We start from the raw sequence: 18,813 nt of genomic DNA on the forward strand, positions 1-18,813 counted from the left end.
ACACACACACACACACACACACACACACACACACACACACACACACACACACACACACACACACACACACACACACACACACACACAACAATAAATCCTATTTCGAAAATGTCAAGAAATGACCCTGCAGGTACGCTGTGGTACGAGTCTTTTTAAAGAATAAAATGAATTAATTAATATATTTAAAAACAACATTTTTAAAAAATCTACTGTATGCTCAGCAAAGACAGCATGGGATAATGATGAGGATGATGGTGACAATCAGGCCAAGAGAGGCTGATAATTACTCTCAGTGTGCTGGTAAAGCTCGTGACTAAGAGCTTGATAAACACGAGCCGGTCGCTTGGAGATTGTGATGGGTTGCCGTTTTCTCGGGTTGATCCGCGGGGGAGGGACAGGTGGGGCAGTGCTGTCCTCTGGCATATGACTGAAGATCTGCAACCATATTGAAAAAAGAAAAAGAAAAAAAGTCACAGTAACACTTTAGTTCACTGGCTACTTTTTCAGCTCCACAGAGTCTCAGCTGAAAGAAGTAAAAAATCTTTACATGATAAAGAAAAAAAGAAACTAGAAAAGTATTTTTTTTTCTTAAGAATGACATTAACATAGAACAACAAAGAGAGAGAAAAAAAAAGCACAAATACCAAAGTAGTAACTTAATGACTAGAGCGGTGACAAACACAAAGCTGCTTGTTCTACGCAAAGTCGCTTTAAAAGCATAGATGTAGAGCAACCAGCAGGACAGTCAGATAGCCTGGCTCAGTCCTGAGGACTTTTTTAGTCAACTCATATAAAACCCAAACCATAAAAACAGCAATTTGCTGTTTTACTGGCAGTTATGTACAGGAAACTCCAAAGCCTTCAGCAGCCTTGCCAAGACAAAAAAAAGAAGAGCTTGGAAAGAAATCCTCAGCTGTGTTTTACACTCCAAAACAAAGGAGGCAACATGTTGATTAGTTGGCTTTAAAAGTGCTGGTAGGTAGATTTTATTACCTTTGGACTGAGCCATGTTTTCAGTTTTCCCCCTTACTTTACGTTAAGCAAACCACCAACAGTAATAGCTTAATATACCTATGAATTTTAATGGTCTCACAACTCTCTGGGTGAACGACATCACTTCAGCCGTACCTTTTTGCAGTGCTCTATCAGAATCTCAACCACGATATTTTGGAACTTGATATCCAACATGGCCGCCACAGTTTCCTCCTTTGCTCTCATTAGCGTGGGCCCAAAGATAACCGCCATATTTGAAGAAGTCATCAGGTTTTCGTCGCTGTGGCTGCACACGCTGTCAACAAATGGAAGGCTGGGTTGAGTAAAACACTAACTCAAAACAGCCAGTGGCACGCGAACAGAGCTCCTTCTAGAACGACAGGAAGAGCTGCATTGCAAGTTGCATTCGAGTAAGCTCGCACTTACTTCACCAAGTGCTTTATAAGCATCTCCAGCATTTCCCGATTCTTCTCTGGCAGCTTGTAGGTAAGTGAATGGATTTCACTCAGTCGAATGTCCAGATTATCTGACTCTGTCACACAGACAAGAAGTTATAGAAATCATGATCATTTCATTTTCCTTTTCCTTTTATGTCATCTCAATAAAATCAATCGTTCTGTGTTAATCACAACCAAAAACAGCATCACTTTCTGAGAGAGCATGGACTGGGCAACAGCCTTTCTGCACCGTCGTGAAACTAATAAAAGAGTGTCTCCAGAATGTCGGGCCATATAACGAGAAGCCCCCCATTTCCTATAATGAATGGCATTTCCAGGAGCCTGAGGCCACCAGCTGCCTTAATGCAACATCCTGACAGAATGAGGCTGATGCTATTAAAGTCATTGTCTTCTTGGTTTTTACAGTATTGCTGTGTGACAGATAAAAACAAATAGGAGTCTCAGATTTCCTTTAGTGTCCAGAGTTATATAGTGTTGCACTTGTACTTAAAGAAGTACAAGTGCAAAAAGCACATGTCACTCTTTAACTTTCCATTTCCCTGGCATAGTTAAACAGAAAACCAACTGGATTGGACCATGTACATATACATAACACAAGCCTTTGGCAAGTCTAGATTCAAGGAAAGATTTTAGAGAGGAGGCACACATTAGAACATAACCTCCCCGGTCTTAGCAATGGATCACTTCCAAAACACATCTTACTTGCAGCACACATGAGGTCTCTGTGCAGACTGTAGGTCATTAGAGGTTCAGACAAACTCCTGCAAATAAATAAGAACACACAAGTGCAATATAACTCACCACATTAAAAACACGACAAAGCCAAAAAGCAGCATTCCCTCAGTATAGAGTTACACTAGAAAGTAATGAGACAGAGAGCGAGAGAAAGCAAGTGCATCTTCTGTCAAGCCCACATTTGTTAATGTGGTAATAAAAATGTGTTTCAGATGTGCAGATCCACATCTGTAAATATTATACGATCAATGCTGGAAAAATACTTTGGGGATTTTACAACCCTGTGATTATATATTTTGCAAAAGTGCATGTAAGAATATAAACAAATCTGACCCTGGACCAATTAAAAGGCATTTAATAATAATAATAATAATAATAATAATAATAATAATAATAATAATAATAATAATAATAATAAGGAAATAATATAATATAATGTCATATGTAAACACACACACATACCTGAGATAAAACTTCAAAGCACTTGTGACTGTTTTAACATCCCAGTCGCTGCTGTGGAGATCCACATCTCCTGGGTTTGCAGAGTCTATGAAAGAGCAGGAAAAAGGCTCATGCTACCTTAATTACTCAAAGACATTAACTAGATGTGACATGTGTGGACCACATTGTATAACAGATAAGCATCTTGAGGACATCTGACAAAAAAAAGAGCAACAGCAGCATTCCTTCACAGTTATGTTTACACACATCTCCCCACACAGCTGGGGGAGAACGCCAGCTCTACAGCAACCTCAAAGGACCCACTGTCATCAGGAGCAGAGGGGTTTACTACAAGCAACATTAATGTGTTAGTGAGGTCTGGTGAGCTCAAAGTCAGAGTTTTAAGTATCACGAAGGTGGCTCTCGCTTTACCTGGTCAGTTACTATAGCAACTTGTCCTGACCTGATCCAGGGCAGGTTATGGTTTCAAATTGGCTGGAAAAGACGCTTTCTTTTTTTTCACCAAATTGTCAACTACAGTTGCGGCAGTGCAAAATGTGCCGACTTTGTTTAGCATTCAGCTACTAATGCAGAAAATATATAAATGTTTTCATGCGTGATCCTAACCTGCTGCCAAGTCTATTCTGCACTGCTCGATTGCAACTAAAAGAACAGAGATTTGAAAATTATTCAGTGGCAGCAGATGGCCACCCCTCCCTGAGCTCGGTTCTGCCGGCAGTTTCTTCCTGTTAAAAAGGGAGTTCTTCCTTCTTCCCACCGTTGCCAAGCACTTGCTTGCAGGGGATTGTCACATTGCTGGAGTCTTGTAGGGTTTTTACCTTAAAATATAAAGCACCTGTATTTATAATAATTCAATTCAATTTTTTTATTTGAATTATTTGTAGGTTGTTTATCACCAAGAATATTAAATCCCTAAAGTTAATAATTTCACTTTAATCTGACCAAAAAATCGAAAGTAATTTCCACATCTCTGTCATTTGGCTGCGGGGATCCATCAGATCTGAATGCACTGATGTTTAAATGAAGTCTGGTTTGATCTATTTTCTGTTTGAGCACACACAGGAAAATGGAGCAGAAAGCCTAGAGTAAACAGAGAAAGTTCACACCACTACTATGAAACACATTATTGGTATTGAACCTGAAATGTTCTACCCTAATGAAGGCATAGTTTCTGAGTCTGAAAAGAAAGCCCTGGCCAAGGTGCCTTAAACTAGCGTGGTTGCCCCCAGCTTGAAGTGTCATAACTGATGGATGTAGCCACTGTGATTTCACCAACTGGTTTGTGGCATCCTGTAGTGAAGCCTGGAGCTGACCGTTTTCATTGTCACCATCTTGCTGAAAGAGAGACAGCCCACGACTTATGATTGACAAGTCGTTACTCATTGAGCACATCCTGTTTTATCTTTATGTCTGACTCTAAAAGGCATCATAATTTACAAAATTAACTTTACGTTCTATCTGAAATCTTCTGAGAACCAGCTTATTCTTTATGTCCTCTATAATAGCCATTTCTTTTTTTGTTTTTTACTTATTTGAGCTACCTAAGTCCCGGTGTACTAAACAGAGGACATCCTTGGCTTTCCATTGATATCTCATGTGTTTTTTGGGGCAGGAAATCACAAAAAAGTTACATTTGAAGATTCTTTTTTTCCAAAGTTTTCAGGAGGATATGGCCTAGACCAATAGATATGGTCTATTGCAGAACCGCAAACACTTTAGCAACCACATTGGTCGCCCCCTGCTGGACATTTTAAAAAAAGGAAACAAATCCATCTTTTATGTACAGCCTGTGGCTGCAAAAACATATCCCAGTGGCAGACATATTAGTAAATGACCCCTTAAGATCCCTTGCTCTCTCACTTCAAAACACTATGAGTTTATGGCTTCAGTGGCTAGTTTGAAGTTAATTCTGTAAATTATGGTCCATTTAAGTGATGCTAACTGTCACAGTCAGCATTACAAATATGGAATGGATCTGTTTTAAATAAAACTAACATGGCTAAAATGATCAGCTACTGGCTACCATGGATATAGCTTAAAGCAATTTTAAGGTTGAGCCTTCCAGAAGCAGGACAGTGAGTCAGCAGATGTTTCCCTGTCATGCCCGATTGAAACTTGCAGAACCTGTTGTGCCGTGTTAATAAGTCTAACAGAGTGAAACATTGTAAAAGGACAGATGTAGCAAATTTTCACAAGCTTACCGAAGAAGGCGTTTAAAAGCTTCTGCACTTGGATGTTGCTGCCAACCGTCCTGTACACTCCTTCCTGTGTGGCTCCTAGGAAGAAGACATGGGGAAGGTTAAAAGAAAAGAAAAAAAAAAAAGTGCATGGACAAATAGAGAGCTGTGGAAATGCCCACATGATTCCCTTGAATGTTCCTGATGTTCCCTGATTTTGATTACAGATGCAAAAAAAAAAAAAAAAAAAAAATCTTTCTTTCACTAGTGTATTCGGTTTAAAACATAGACATGTTAATGTTTTTAGAGCTTAGCTTCATTCCAGTAAGATGAATCATGACACTGGAGAAAAATACTGTGACTGTAGGTTTTAATCATTAGGGTGTGAGTTTTAGCAACAATGAGCATGAAGGGAAGATGTGAAGAAAAGGTAAAAACCTCTGAATTTAATAGACCCTCACATAACAAGCAAGAGAGAGAGAGCAACGTGATGATTAAAATCCTTTATAATGTGAAAAATACTACATTTCAGACAACTCTTATTATAAAGAAGGGCATGTCTCACAGAGAGCAGCCAGCGAGTAGTGTCAATGTGTCACACGTGACTCAACTACGCCCCCTTAAGGGAAAGAAGAAAAATTAAAAAGGCAAAAAAAGCAAGAACGATCCTTTAACAGAAGCGTTTACCTTTTGTTTCAATGTAATTGATGCACTTTCGCACAAACTTGAATCCAGTTTCATTCAGTTCCACTGTGGAAACAAAAAATAATAATTTACATTTACGAAAAAGCCACGATTATCAAGCACATACTTGTCACTGCTAAATGGATGCATTCAATGGCATGAGATGGAAAGTAGGACAGTATAGCATCTGTCCACATAAAATAATATTACAGCTTTAGACATTGAAGAAACTGATGAGTGACTTACTTTCAGCTTGCTTGTGAATTGGTGAATGATAAATCTGAAATTAAAAAAAAGATGCAGTAAAAAAAAAAGTGAGGATTGTGCAGGAAAAAAAAAAATCAAACACACAGTGGAACTAATGAAAAATAAATCCTTAAAAATGAGAGGAAACAAACACTTGAAAGGCACAGTGAAGGATTTCAGAGGAGTTGACAAGAATATTAGCATGATTTTTGAGTTCTGGTTCGAGTTTACCTCATGAGCAGATTGAAAGTGCATGATAACTACAGTAATGACAAAAAAAAGAAAAAAGACGCACTTCTACTTTGAGCACTTTTTTTGTGTGTGATCCTCGCCGTGAAATAGCTCACTCCCCTCCCCTTTAATGAAAGTCAGAGGTCCTGGCCAGCTCCAAACCAGCAGAGACATGGTACAGCTTTGTTCAGAGACACTTATGCAGGGCGAGCATTTGTTTGGCTACAAATGCTCGCCCTGCATAAGTGTGCTTATGCAGCTGAAGTGTAAAATATAACAGTCACACCTAGAGTTCATCTATGACTGTTTATCCATACAAGTTTATGCAAGGCTTTTTTTTTGTTCATTACTTACAAATTCTAGATGTGATAGAAAACCTAATGCTAGAGAAGAACATTAGCCAACAATTAAAATGGACTTTTTCCTACAACGTTTAGATGCTTACTTTAATTTCAGTGGCTAGCATGAAACTTGCCAACATTTCTAGTTGCTTAGGAAACTTTGGAGAAGTGCATGCAGACATTTTTCTCTTATTCCTCTGCCAAAGTGAAAGCTGGGTCAGAGGTAGGTTTGCAGTGCTGTTTGTCTAACTGTCAGAAAGATGGCAAAAGCTACCAAGCCAAATTTCAGGAATCTTAGTGGACAGATGGTGTGGACAAAAAAACCCAAAACAACAAAACTCTATTGCTTTCTTAAAAAATTGGACGCCTCATGAATGATGGCATCTTAGAGCTCTTTTGTTTGATTTCATGGAAATCAAACAAAACAAGGGCTTCAAGGGATCTAAGTGTCATATTATATTGTGATATATGGGCTCAATCGTGTCAACTTCTTCTGCAACTCCAATTTCCACCCGTGGAAGTTAATCAAAGTAAAGAAGTGCACTAAGAAGAGTAGAGGAAGTACAGAAAGATCTACACTCACTGGCCACTTTATTAGGTACATATTGCTAGTACCAGGATAAACCGGTTTTTGCCATCAGAGCTGCCTTAGTTCTTCATAGCAAAGATTCAACACAATGATGGAAGCTGGAATGCTTCCTAAGAAGTTTTGGTCCATATTACCATTACAGCATCAACCCAACCACGACACACCATGACAGTGCCTGTCCCAAGCCCAGTCAGGTGGGGAGGTTGGTGTCAGTGAGGGCATTCGGCATAAAATCTTGGATGCAGATGATCCAACCCCTAAAGGGAGCAGCTGAAAAAGGAAGATTGCATGGTAGCAGTCACATCCATGATGGAAAACTCGACCCCAACTCATCTATTGGATTGAGATCTGGTGACTGGGGAGGACAGGGAACTCACTGTCGCGGTGAAGAAACCAGTGCGAGATAATCTGAGCTGTGTCACATGGATTTTTATCCTGCTGGAAGCAGTAATCAGAAGATGGGTACAATGTGGTCAAAGATGAATGGACATGATCAGCAATGCTCAGCTGGTAAAACAGAGCTCAAAGTATGCCAAGAAGATATCCTCCGTATCATTACACCACCAGCAGCCTAAACTGTTGATACAAGGAAGGACAGATACATGCTTACATGTCATTTACACTAAAGACTTATACTGTCCATTTATATTGTAGCCTCAGTATCCTGTTCTTAGCTGACAGAGGTCACACCTGGTGTGGTCTTCAGCTGCTGTACCCCAGATGCTTCAAAGTTTGATTTGTTTTGCCTTCAGAGATGTTCTTCTGTGTAGCTTGACATAATGATTGGTTCTCTTAGTTGCTTTTGGCCTTCTATGACACCAACAATCAGCAATATTTAGTCACTCAAATCACTGATTCTTCCTCATTCTGATGCTACGTTTGAACATTAGCAGATTGACTATGTCTTCACAGTCTTTTGTTGATCTACATATTTTATTTTATTTTTTTTACATTATTTACATTTGATCTTTTACGTTGTATATAATGTCTATTGATTTTATTGTTTATTTTAATATTTTAATATTTGTGTACAGCGCTTTGTGATTGCCTGTCTGCGAAAAGCGCTTAATAAATAAAGTTTACTTACTTACTTACTTACAGTCCTAAAGAGATATTTTCAATAGTAAGGAGTTGAACAGGCGTACCCAAAAAGTGACCAGTGAGTGCACATGTGAAAACAAAGCAAATGCATTCTGCACTGTGTGGATTGCATAAAGTGAACGAAAAAAAAAAAAAATGGAAAAAAGCAGTGCTACAACTCAGACAATTTCATGTATTCAGAAGTCTAAAGGCCAGATAGTCTGAAGTCCACTGGAAATTCACAGTTCCAGCTTATTTTGGGCAGAAAAGCTCTTGTGCAACTTTCATAATATATAAAGAAGAAAAGGGGGAACTCTGCAGAAAAAAAGGGTACTAAAAAGCATGTTCTGTTATTTTCATATCCCCTGGCAATGACTGTTGCATTGTGTCTCACACAACACCAATGCATTAAAACATGCGGGCAAGAGATGTTGATGTGAGAACTGCAGAGAGCGGGCAATACTGAAAGCAAAAAATGATAACATCTACAAACATAAAGAGGAATTAACACTGGAATTTTGCTAGTAAAGGCACTTTTGTTACTTTGAACAAAAGAGTGAAGAGAGATGGTGGAGTAACAAGTTGGCAGCTTTTTTTTTTTGGGGGGTTGTTTGTTTGTTTTGTTTTAGAGGCGGGGCTTCATCAACACCCAAATGTGATTTCAAGAATCAGAAAGCACGAAAAACAATTCAGCACAAATTCAGCAAAAGGCTCTTAACTAACCAGGTGCCATCATTTAGCTGTACGTAGGTGTGTGTGTTCATGTGAAAGTCAAGCTTCACACCATAGCTCTCACATATGTAATAGAAAAATTATAATGAGCTACCCGCTGCCTTTTTTCCTGCGCTGCTTAACAAATGTCAAATTTGAGCAGCCATGCAAGTGAAATTGGAAAAAAAAAAACAAAAAAAAAAAAACACACACACAAAAAACAACAATTATGAAAGGGCAGCTTTTTTTATTTTTTTTTTTTACATAAAGCATTTAAAATAACACACAGTTCCAGATTGTTTTCTCTGTTTGATGATGCAAAGATAAAACTTTTTTTTGTTTTCCGTGCAATCCAAATCCAAACATGTAGTTGACATCAGGCAATGTGTGTTTAGCAACCATCCAAGAAGATTAATTTAACACAAAAAAACCCCCCAAAAATAAAAAAAAACAAGCCCTGTGTTAGACTGCACATGGAGGGAAACGGCTCCAGCGCAGTAGCCTCGCTGAAGGGACAAAATTGCTCTGCTAATCTTTTTGGCCGTTAAGCTGTTTTCACAGAATAATCCTAAATGAAATGAGAAACAAACTCACAGGCTCTTTTCCATCCATGGCCTCCATCCACAACTTCCTGTCTCCCTCCGAAAGAGCTTGGAAAGTGACTGGCGTGTTTCTATGGAAACAGAAACAAATGACATTAAAAAGGCAAAGGTTGCAATTTAATCCTTCAGTTAAAAGGGTGTACTGTTTCAATATCCAGCTCTTGTTTTGGGGGGGGGGGTTTGAAACACTCGTACACATCATACACATTCTCTTAGCAATTGAGGAGAGACAAAGTGTCTTTAAAGTAGCTGATTAAATCGCATGTGGCAGCGATGGGAACAAATTGAGATAAATAAGACAAGCATAAAGAAATGATGAAAACCCACTGCTGCAATCTGTCCTCTGCAGAAGTAACAAAATCCAGTGCCAGAATTTACAGCTTGTAGGCTACTGAATCAATTGTTAACCAAAACAACTGTGCAATGAGTTTAAAAGCTTGTTCTGCCAATTATGCTAATCAAGCAAACCCAAAAAACTCTTCCAAAATTCAAAATCCATTTTAATGATCATTATTCAACACGAGGCTGTGCAAGGCAGTTTTGAAACAATCCCTTTATTACCTACTACTTAGAATTTAAAATTAATGCATCAATACAGTAACAACAATAATAATAATAATAATAATAATCGTTAGCATGTAAACATGACAGTATAACTTCTTATATATTTTCACAGCTGAGTGGATAAAAAGGAAATTTAACTTTTAGAAGCAAAGACTCATTGTTGATTTTGACCAGTTTTCCGATTTTTTCTCGTAGGTCAGTAATCTGTATTCAGGTTAGCATTAATAAGGTACTTTTTAGTCTTATTGACCACTCAAAGCACTTTTAAACTACAAGCCACATTCACCCATTGACACTGCAGTTTATTCCACTGCTGGAATTTATAATGGACCATAATTTCATGCAAAATGTGAATTTTTAAACAGTGCTAACCCGGGTGCACAGGCAGCACACTCACTCTGTTACTGAGTGCTATTACTTGAGGCTAGGAGCACTGTGGAGAGTTACTCGTGGGTCTAATTATATGATGCAAAGATTAATATAAGACAGCAATTAATAACCTACAACCAACTCTCCTGAGTAGGTTAAACATCACGGCACACAATATTTTGCTCTTGTGCTGGACTTTTGAGTGCAGGTGGGGGGCTCTGGCGGCTCCTCTGACAGGAACCAATTGAGCAAAAGGTGAGGCGTTAGATGAGGCTTGCAGGTGTTTTCCCGATGACAGAATAATTTGTGTTAGAAAGTTTGGAAGAATACGTCTAAACTGAGATCAAAGCTCTGCTCTTCCGTAGAAACATCAACACGAGTGAGCCAAATGCTGACTTTTCTAAAAAAAAACAAATGTAACAGAAATCAGAAGTGCGTGAAACCAAAAGCATAACAGGCACACGGTTGTGCCAAATATTTGAATTTTTCTCACCAGTGCGTAAGGGGAGATGATTTATTGCCTTGGTATCGTGGTTTTACTTTACAGTGAATCCAGAATGTTAACAAAATGCTATGATTTAAATAAGGCTGCAGAGAACTAGTTTAGTCTATGCATAAAAATTTCTGTCACACACTCACACACACACAGTCTGTGCATCAGGGTCTATTTCGGATTCAGCATCTTGCCCATGTATACTTTGTAATGCACCTCATAGGACCGGCATCAAACCAGGAATCTTGTGGATAACCTCTAATACCTTAAACAGAGCCGTCCCTAAATCCAGACCAGCTAATCAAACGGCAATTTGTATTTTTAACAAATAAACAAGCAGGTACTAAATTGTCAGAGGATATGAGAGACCTGTAACAATCTTCACTTTTAATCCACTTCCACTAAGGTCAAAGGTTAGAGCCGGTTGCCTTTCAGGCCCATTTGTGCAGGCTTTTCTTTGCCTGAACTCACAGCATTAGCTCCTACATTAGACAGCACTGCCACCTTGAGTTGCTCAAACAGCCAACTCCTGGTTATATTCAGTTAACAATCAGGATTCAGAGCGATGTATAATTCAAGCTGCTTTTAAACCTTTTTTTAAAAAAAAGAAAACCCAAATATTTTTACCGATTTCACGACACAAACCTGTTGTGTGACAGAAATCCCTGTGGCTTATGAGGCTATTAAAATGCATGTTGTCCTGACTGGCCTGCTTATATAAATATGAGCCTGTTGTGTTCTGTCCTCGGAAAGTTTGCCATCTGTTTCCAGCTCTTTGCTTAGGGATTGTTTGGGCTACACTCCATTAAGCCTTCACACCATGTCCTTGTAAACCACCTGTTCACCTCGCTGCCTGAATCTGTTTATCCCATAAGGCTTTTGTCTCACAGTTTCTCAGCTTGTTTGCACTAACCTCTCGATGGTTTCCACGTCAAAGCAAAAGCGCTTATCTATGGATTCTGTCTTCCGGCGGATGCAGGATTTCAGTGTGAGCTGTATGGAGCCCTTCAGGTGAGGACAGAGAGTTGGAAAGTAATCAGTAAACATAATGGAGACAACAATATAAGAGAAAGTCTTCTGAGGAAATTTGGTGTTTGCTGAAGGTGGGTCAGCACCTGTTTAGTTGTAGTCTTCTGTTCACAAGGTACCATGACTAGCACTCTCCCCTCTTTCTGATACTTACAATAATATTTGACCCATGTCATACCCAGAGCCCCTGGAGGAATACAAAGCAGTTTTTTTGGGGGTTTTTTTTTTTAAAAAGAGCCTACAGAAACAACTAGATTCCACATAAACATATAGCAACCCACTTACGCTTCTCCTGACAATACAAATAACCCCTCATTGGAAAATTGTGCATTTTATAGATCTGGGAAGGCTGTTTCATCCTTTTCATTAGCTCCTCCAACTCCTCACAAGTGCTTTCATAGTTGTTTCTTGTCTGCAGGCAAAACCGGAAAGTACTTAAAACAATGTATATGATTTAAGGAAAGTGAATTTTGCTGATGGCATTGTCGGTAACAGTGCTTACGTTCTGCAAGCTTAGCTGCAGTTCCTGCTTGTAAGGCATGAAGTCCTGAGTCATCTCCACTGTCAGGTTGTTAAGTGTTAAAATGCTGTGAAGAAACGCCAGCACCTGTCCAACGAGTGTGTGCATTACATACAACAAGAGTCAACGCAAACAATGCATGAATGACACAAGGAATATTTCCTCAATGTTTTGTTATGTGCGTGGAAGCACAAAAACCGCACTCACCGGCTCCACCACGTCAAACTTCTTCCTGTCCTGAACCTGGTGTATCTGGTATACGTACTCGACTGAAGATTCATAGAAGTTTACACGCTCTTTATCTAGGAGTTCATCAGCCTATTGAAAATTCAACAAAAATATCATCTTTTTTAAAATGGTTCTCACCTATATATTTCCCTACCCAAGTGATGCAAAGTATTTGTTTTACTTCAACTAACCTCTTGAAGCTGAGTCTCTCTCTTCTTGGCAGAGAGATTCAAGTGTTTGTCTAATTGGGAGTAATATTTTTCACTCTCTTTATCAAACTTCTTTTTCTTTTCCTGCAAAACAGATTGTAGAAAAAGATTATTTATTATTAGAGACCACCAAACTCCAGTGTGCAGTTCAGTACTGCCTTTTGCATTGCATTCACAGTTCCAAAGTCACCTCTGCAAGTCAAATTATGTAACAGAGAACTTTTACAAATCACCTGTTTGCATGTTTCTTTCTTTTTGTTGTAGAATTGTGGCTTATAAATTTGAAAATGCATATAGCTGATAACACACCATCTTGAATCTGCTGCTAATAGCCATCTGCTATCAGTCAGGCTCAGGCTAATGCTAAAACCTATAGATTATATCTCAATATTAAAATGCCAGTACGTGTCAACTGTCAGCTGTAACATCTAAAAATAAATGTGTTTTCACTGTATTTACATGAAAAGTTAGCAAGCGAGCTGAGAATATTAAAAAGATAGCTAAAAGTAGCAAAATACAAAAAACACTAGCTAAACTGATAATATACAAATGATAAAATAAACATTATGCAACGGTTTTGGTACAGTAGTAGGAATAAATCCTTAAAAGTTCAAGTTCATGAAGCTCAAAAAATATAACTTAACCAACATTTGCTAAAGTAGCGAGCTAAAAGTAATCAAAAATGGTAAAGCTTACAGCTTTCTTGTAAGTGCTCACTAAATGATAAATGACTAGACAATAAAAAAGTACAATGAGTACAAATACAGACAGAAACGTGAAAACTTGAAAATGTAAACCCTGTAAAATATCAAAGACCAGATTCAATAGCTATATTGTAACGTTAGTAGATGCAAATTTGTATGACATACCCTGTGATAGAGTCGCTTTAACATTAATAGCTATAACTAATTGTTCCCTGTATTGCTTTATCAGTCTCTCATGTCATAGTGGAGGAATTTTGGCCCACCCTTTTTTACAACATTGCTTCGGTTCACTGAGGCATGTAGGCATTTATTTACGTACAGCTCTCAGCCGCTGCTACACCTCGATTCTTTTCTTTGTGGATTTGCTGCTGTGCTCTAGCCCTTTCTCTTGTTGCATGTTACAATTTGGCCTAAGTTTTAGCTACTGGATTGACGGCTGACAATTTGACTCTAGAATACTTTGATATATAGAGAAGTTCATAGTTGAGCCAATAAGTGAAAAGTTCCCAGGTCCAGTGGCTACACAACAAGCTCAAATCTCCACCCTTACAAAGTGAAGATACACCCCTTTGGTCTTGTCTGTCCAAAGGACATTGCTATGGAAGTCTTTTGGTTTCTCCAGATGCAACTTTGCAAACCTACGCTGTGCTACCATGTTCTTTTTAGAAAGAAGAGACTTTCTCCTGACAAGCCTTCCAAACAAGAAATATTTATTCAGTATTTTTGCAATTGTGCTGCCAAGAACTTTAACATTTAACTGAGACATGTAGAGACTAACATGTAGTTCCTAATTTATTTATTTTTTTAGTTTTTCCATGTTTTCTGTAGAGCAGCAAAGTGCCAAACCGATGCTCAGTTTGATTAGCAGCACCTGGATGTTACTCATTCATAATTCTTATGGAAACTGTAAAGGTGGGTTTAATTTTTCTCAGTACTGACTGTAGATAAATTAATATAATTTTTGACCGTTTTGTCTGTTTGTATACCCTTAAGAATATGTACCCTGATTTTATTAAGCGGTACATCTATTAGGGCAGGGCTTTGCTACATTTAATAATCAGAATCAACAGATGCTTGATGAGAATATTTTAAATATGAGACTTCCAAACATCATTTTGAATAATCACAATATAAAATCCTAACTTTAATGATATCACCTTAGAACGAAATAAAGAAATTTGTTGAGCTGCTCTCAACTACAGCGTGCACGCACTAAAAACACCTGCAATATCCTGTTTTTAACAAAGAAGACAGGTTATTGTGCTTCAAAAATAGTTTATACACAAATCCGGGGAAGTACCTTATGACATCCTGTCTGGGCTTTGTGGCAAGGAGAGGGGGGTTATATATACACTTTAATGACCTGACTGTCCAAGCAGAGAAGCACATTTTGAAGCTACTGAAGTAGATCAAGTGCTTCCAGTGCCATTTACAGGAATGAGCCGTGATGTCACTTACAAGGCAGGGTAAACAAAGAACTTACTTTTGTTACTCCTATTTGCTCCTTTCTGAACTTCTCCAAGGGCTTGATGAGTAGATCTGATGCATTCTGAACCTGGACAGGAAAAAAACAAACCGTTACTGACGGCTACTAAACATACCGTGTTTGTAGATTCACTTTCTAAGATAATGTAAAGAGTTTTGATTTTTTTTTAAAATCTATACACTTTTCAAAACAAAACAAAACAAAAAACAAACAAACATCACAGTTCTGAGCACCTGCTGCAAGTTCAATTAGCAAGATGACCTCCGGTTTTAGATTTACATCTCTATCTGGAGAATCCAGTCAAACAGGAACTGCTTCTCCCATTGTAATAACCTGCCTGCCTTAATTACTCGGAGAATAATAAAGTGTGTGAATCAGCAAAAACTGAGGTGACAAAACTTGCATCAAAATTTCTACCAACAGCAGGCCAATATGTAACCATAAACAAAAAGAGAAGAAGAAACCCAAGAGGGGAAGTGATACCAAAATGATTACCAGCATTACACTTCACAGTGCTTGCATGCAGCCACACCTTTACACAACTGACATGTCTTGTGTGACAAAATGAACACATTAAAGATGGCATCACAGCAAAAAAAAAAAAAGAAACAGAATGCATTAGTGGTTTCCTTTAAAGCAGTATCACTTTTCGCGCAGGATAAATTAATGCGGTGTCCAATATCCAGCAAGACTTCAAGCAGCATGCACAGTCAGCATGGAGGAAGTTGATAACCCACCAGCATCATCCTGTCGTGCTCCACTTCCTGCAGAAGTCCAGCAAACTCCTGGAATGACTGCGCTGGGGAGGAAAGCACCAAAAGAGGATAACTTTTGCATGGTGTTATCGAAACTGGCTGAGTCAGAGGACATATTAGGAAAGCAGCAGATAACACTTGCTCAGAACTTTACAAAACTCACTTTATGATTTATGCTCATAGAATTTCCACTAATCTTTATGTACGTTTTCCATAGAGCTCTGAGGCAGGTTATAGTGGAGCACACAAAGCCTTATGTTTCCTCTTATCTAAATTCTGAGGCATTATCAGCTGACAGCCAAAAGTGCTGTGCTTTCCACCGCGTTCAAGCGGAGAAACACAAATGTAGAAAAACGACAATAAATTGGAATATTTCTGGCCACGTATTTACTCTGACTGCTTAAAAACTCAAGCAAAATCCAAGGCAGTGCGCCTTTATCACTCTTACCAATGTTAATCTCGTCATCCGTCAGTGAGTCGCCGATGAAGTCGAACTGGAACACACTGAGAGTCTGGGAAAACTTCTGCACTGCCAAAGAGTATCCTGAAAAAGAGAGAAAATAAAAACACGAAGCGTGATCTGTAATTAATGACAAGTTACATACACTGCTTTTAAATTCAGTCCAGTTCTCATGAATCTAAGCACAGGCCAAGATTATTAGAAGTTGGTGTTTCATGTTTCCCCTGATAGGAAACCGGAAAGTATGAAAGACATCCTTGGCAGGATTCAGCAGCGGTGTAGCAGCCAGTATGTGGTTAATAATGCAATACATTATCCCCGTCATGCCTGGCTTTTACTATCAAAACAAAACAGAGCCCTTCACATCACTGCTGTAGACTATTTAGTCCAGAGAACTTGGCTAGTTGTATCTAGCCTCATACTTTTTTCAGTGGAACAATCGTTTAATGTTCTTTCCATCAGCCAATTGTGCACCCAACCCCCTTTCTTCTTGTGTTTTAGCTCTAAAGAAATCATATTTGATGACAATCAGTGCTGAGGCTGAAAAAGCATTAAAGGACATGAGCATTCTGATGAGCAGGATGACATGAACCTTGAAAAATGTTTGGGGGGGGTTGCTTTCCATGGACTTTGTCCCAGCAACTCGTGACCTCTGACTATTATCTGGATTTACTATTGGACCCTCACCGCCCCCCAGCACCACTACAGTACCTACAATGACAGTTTCTGTTTTCGAGGTGAACAGCTTTGCCATTCAGGATTTCCACAGCAGTATCTTGGTGAGTCAAACAAAACAAACAATATCACCCCCAGTGGGTGCCACGCTGACCCAAATATACGCATGTACAGTTCTGCGTCTGCGTGGCGTCCCTGGCTCTGACCTATTCTATCAGTGGGAATGGTCCCACCTAAACATGAGCGCACAGAGAAGTGGAGAGGCGATGCAGGGACTGATGCAAGCCCTCCAAAAAGGAGACAGCTGTTGGGGAACAATAGTGCTGGTCATCCTGCACATCTGCAGCTCTGTGGCCTCTCAGTTCAAAGCTCTTTCTCCTTTTTTATGGCTTTTCCCTGGAGAGCAATAACAACTCCCTGAATACTCCTCTCCCACATAAATACACACTTTATCCTGCAGGCCTACGTAAAATAACGGAGGGGATGCTGATCCATTGGCATCAGAGCCCTAAATCTACATGCAAATCGCAAAAAAGAGCAATCTAACTAAGCATGCTCACCCTTGATTGCAGTGATCACACTATTCCCGTCTTTGATCACTTCTTTGAGGAATTTGTTTGTCCTCTCCAGCTCCAGCTCGTAGCACTTGAGAGTCTCTCTGAAATCCGGACTGTCCAGATAGCAGTCGCTGAACTCCAGCGGAGGATGAACCATCTTGTGCACCGCTCGACTTTATAACACAATAGAAACACTGAGTCCGCTTTCCACAGAGGCGCTGCCTACGCTCGTCCGTGGCACACACCGCTCATTTCTGTTCACTTGAGGCTACTCCACACATTCCGCTCCGAGGTTCGGAAACCATCGTGTCCGTGGGAGCCTGCGGCAACGGGTGGTTACAAATAAACTGATCGAAACAGTGAATTCCCGCAGCCTAGGCTCACTTCCCTCTTTTATTCGTCCGCGCTGCTAATGCTTCGGTTTAATTGTATCCTGGTGCCCTGACCACTTTTTTGCTCCTTACCGTGTCGTAATTAAAAGAGCAGCTACGATCCCTCTGACCGCGTCCCATTCCAAAATCCACACTTAAATGACGCCTCACTGTTCTTTCTTAAATAAGCTTTCCATCGCTAAAATTAAAACCCGCTCTTACCAACCCCTCAATGTAGTGAGTATATGTTCTTAGTGAGTATATTTTCTACTTCAAGCGATATTATAAACATATCTGAGTCCAATATCCTTAGTAAAAGTCAATGACAAAGCGCAATGGAGCGTACCCAGCTGGCAACAGAAACACAAAAAACTCCCCTTTTCCACACCCAGAAGGTTCTTAAAGGGCTCGCCGGACACTTTGAGTAATTTGTTTGCCATGGATGCTGCGTTTAGGTGCAGTCGGAAAACACAATTACACTTCCAGACAGGCGGATAGGGTGTGCTCCTGCAGTCAGGGTTAGGTACAAGAATTTTGCTTGTGCAAGCAGAGTCACGGCACTTAGCTTACACTGAGGTGTTACCGTGACAGCAGTCAGAGAACTTATTTAAATCCCACGCTGGAAAAAAATGTACATGCTGCCCTTTCTGTTTATGGCATACAGAGAGCAACATAAGTCAAATTCCTTGTTTGTGTGCACAAACTTGGTAAAATAAAGACGATTCTGATTCTGTAGTAAAGACAGTGCCTAAATATACCAGTCTCAGCATTTTCTTGGTTACTTGTTACTGCAACTCCTCTGAATCACTATAATCACTTTTGTTATATGTGCAGACATGTTTCTGTCAGAAGATGCCTGAGCTGAGGAGTTAGAGGCTGGAGCGAGATTGCTTCAAGGGAACTCTCGCAATCTAGAGTGTAACAGGACTGAGCTAATGTACAAATCTAGGGAACTTCTACTTTATATTTCCCCCTGCAACTGTATTCTTTTACTCCGGCACACTTCAGAGGAAAATACTGAAAATTTCATCTCCCTGCTTTTACCTAACAGCCTTCGTTTTTGGAACAAATCCATTATTTGTGT

At 39.4% G+C, this 18,813-nt stretch overlaps 1 protein-coding gene across 4 annotated transcripts in view; it reads right to left on the reverse strand.

Annotated features, from left to right (window-relative positions):
* The window catches only part of LOC102295775 (oligophrenin-1), a 26,402-nt gene extending 8,302 nt beyond the window's left edge, over positions 1–18,100 (reverse strand). For all 4 annotated transcript variants that reach the window (XR_006054719.1, XM_005928492.2, XM_005928491.2 and 1 more), the window contains exons 1-19: positions 17,362–18,100; positions 16,115–16,210; positions 15,649–15,710; positions 14,909–14,980; positions 12,704–12,805; positions 12,492–12,602; positions 12,267–12,371; positions 12,050–12,176; positions 11,851–11,951; positions 11,649–11,740; positions 9,302–9,380; positions 5,756–5,789; positions 5,513–5,575; positions 4,850–4,924; positions 2,649–2,733; positions 2,154–2,212; positions 1,420–1,525; positions 1,129–1,288; positions 288–435 (exon numbers count right to left, since the gene is read on the reverse strand). Coding sequence is in view for 3 of the 4 variants with exons in the window: in XM_005928492.2 (XP_005928554.1) it covers positions 288–435; positions 1,129–1,288; positions 1,420–1,525; positions 2,154–2,212; positions 2,649–2,733; positions 4,850–4,924; positions 5,513–5,575; positions 5,756–5,789; positions 9,302–9,380; positions 11,649–11,740; positions 11,851–11,951; positions 12,050–12,176; positions 12,267–12,371; positions 12,492–12,602; positions 12,704–12,805; positions 14,909–14,980; positions 15,649–15,710; positions 16,115–16,210; positions 17,362–17,515 (1,831 nt within the window). In the remaining variant the exon portion in view is untranslated. The remainder of the gene's footprint in view (positions 1–287; positions 436–1,128; positions 1,289–1,419; positions 1,526–2,153; positions 2,213–2,648; positions 2,734–4,849; positions 4,925–5,512; positions 5,576–5,755; positions 5,790–9,301; positions 9,381–11,648; positions 11,741–11,850; positions 11,952–12,049; positions 12,177–12,266; positions 12,372–12,491; positions 12,603–12,703; positions 12,806–14,908; positions 14,981–15,648; positions 15,711–16,114; positions 16,211–17,361) is intronic.
* Positions 18,101–18,813: the final 713 nt, after the last annotated feature.

This window comes from Haplochromis burtoni, unplaced genomic scaffold (genome assembly GCF_018398535.1).
Source record: "Haplochromis burtoni strain Fernald_Lab_line unplaced genomic scaffold, NCSU_Asbu1 Contig_115, whole genome shotgun sequence".
NCBI classification, from domain to species: Eukaryota; Metazoa; Chordata; class Actinopteri; order Cichliformes; family Cichlidae; genus Haplochromis; species Haplochromis burtoni.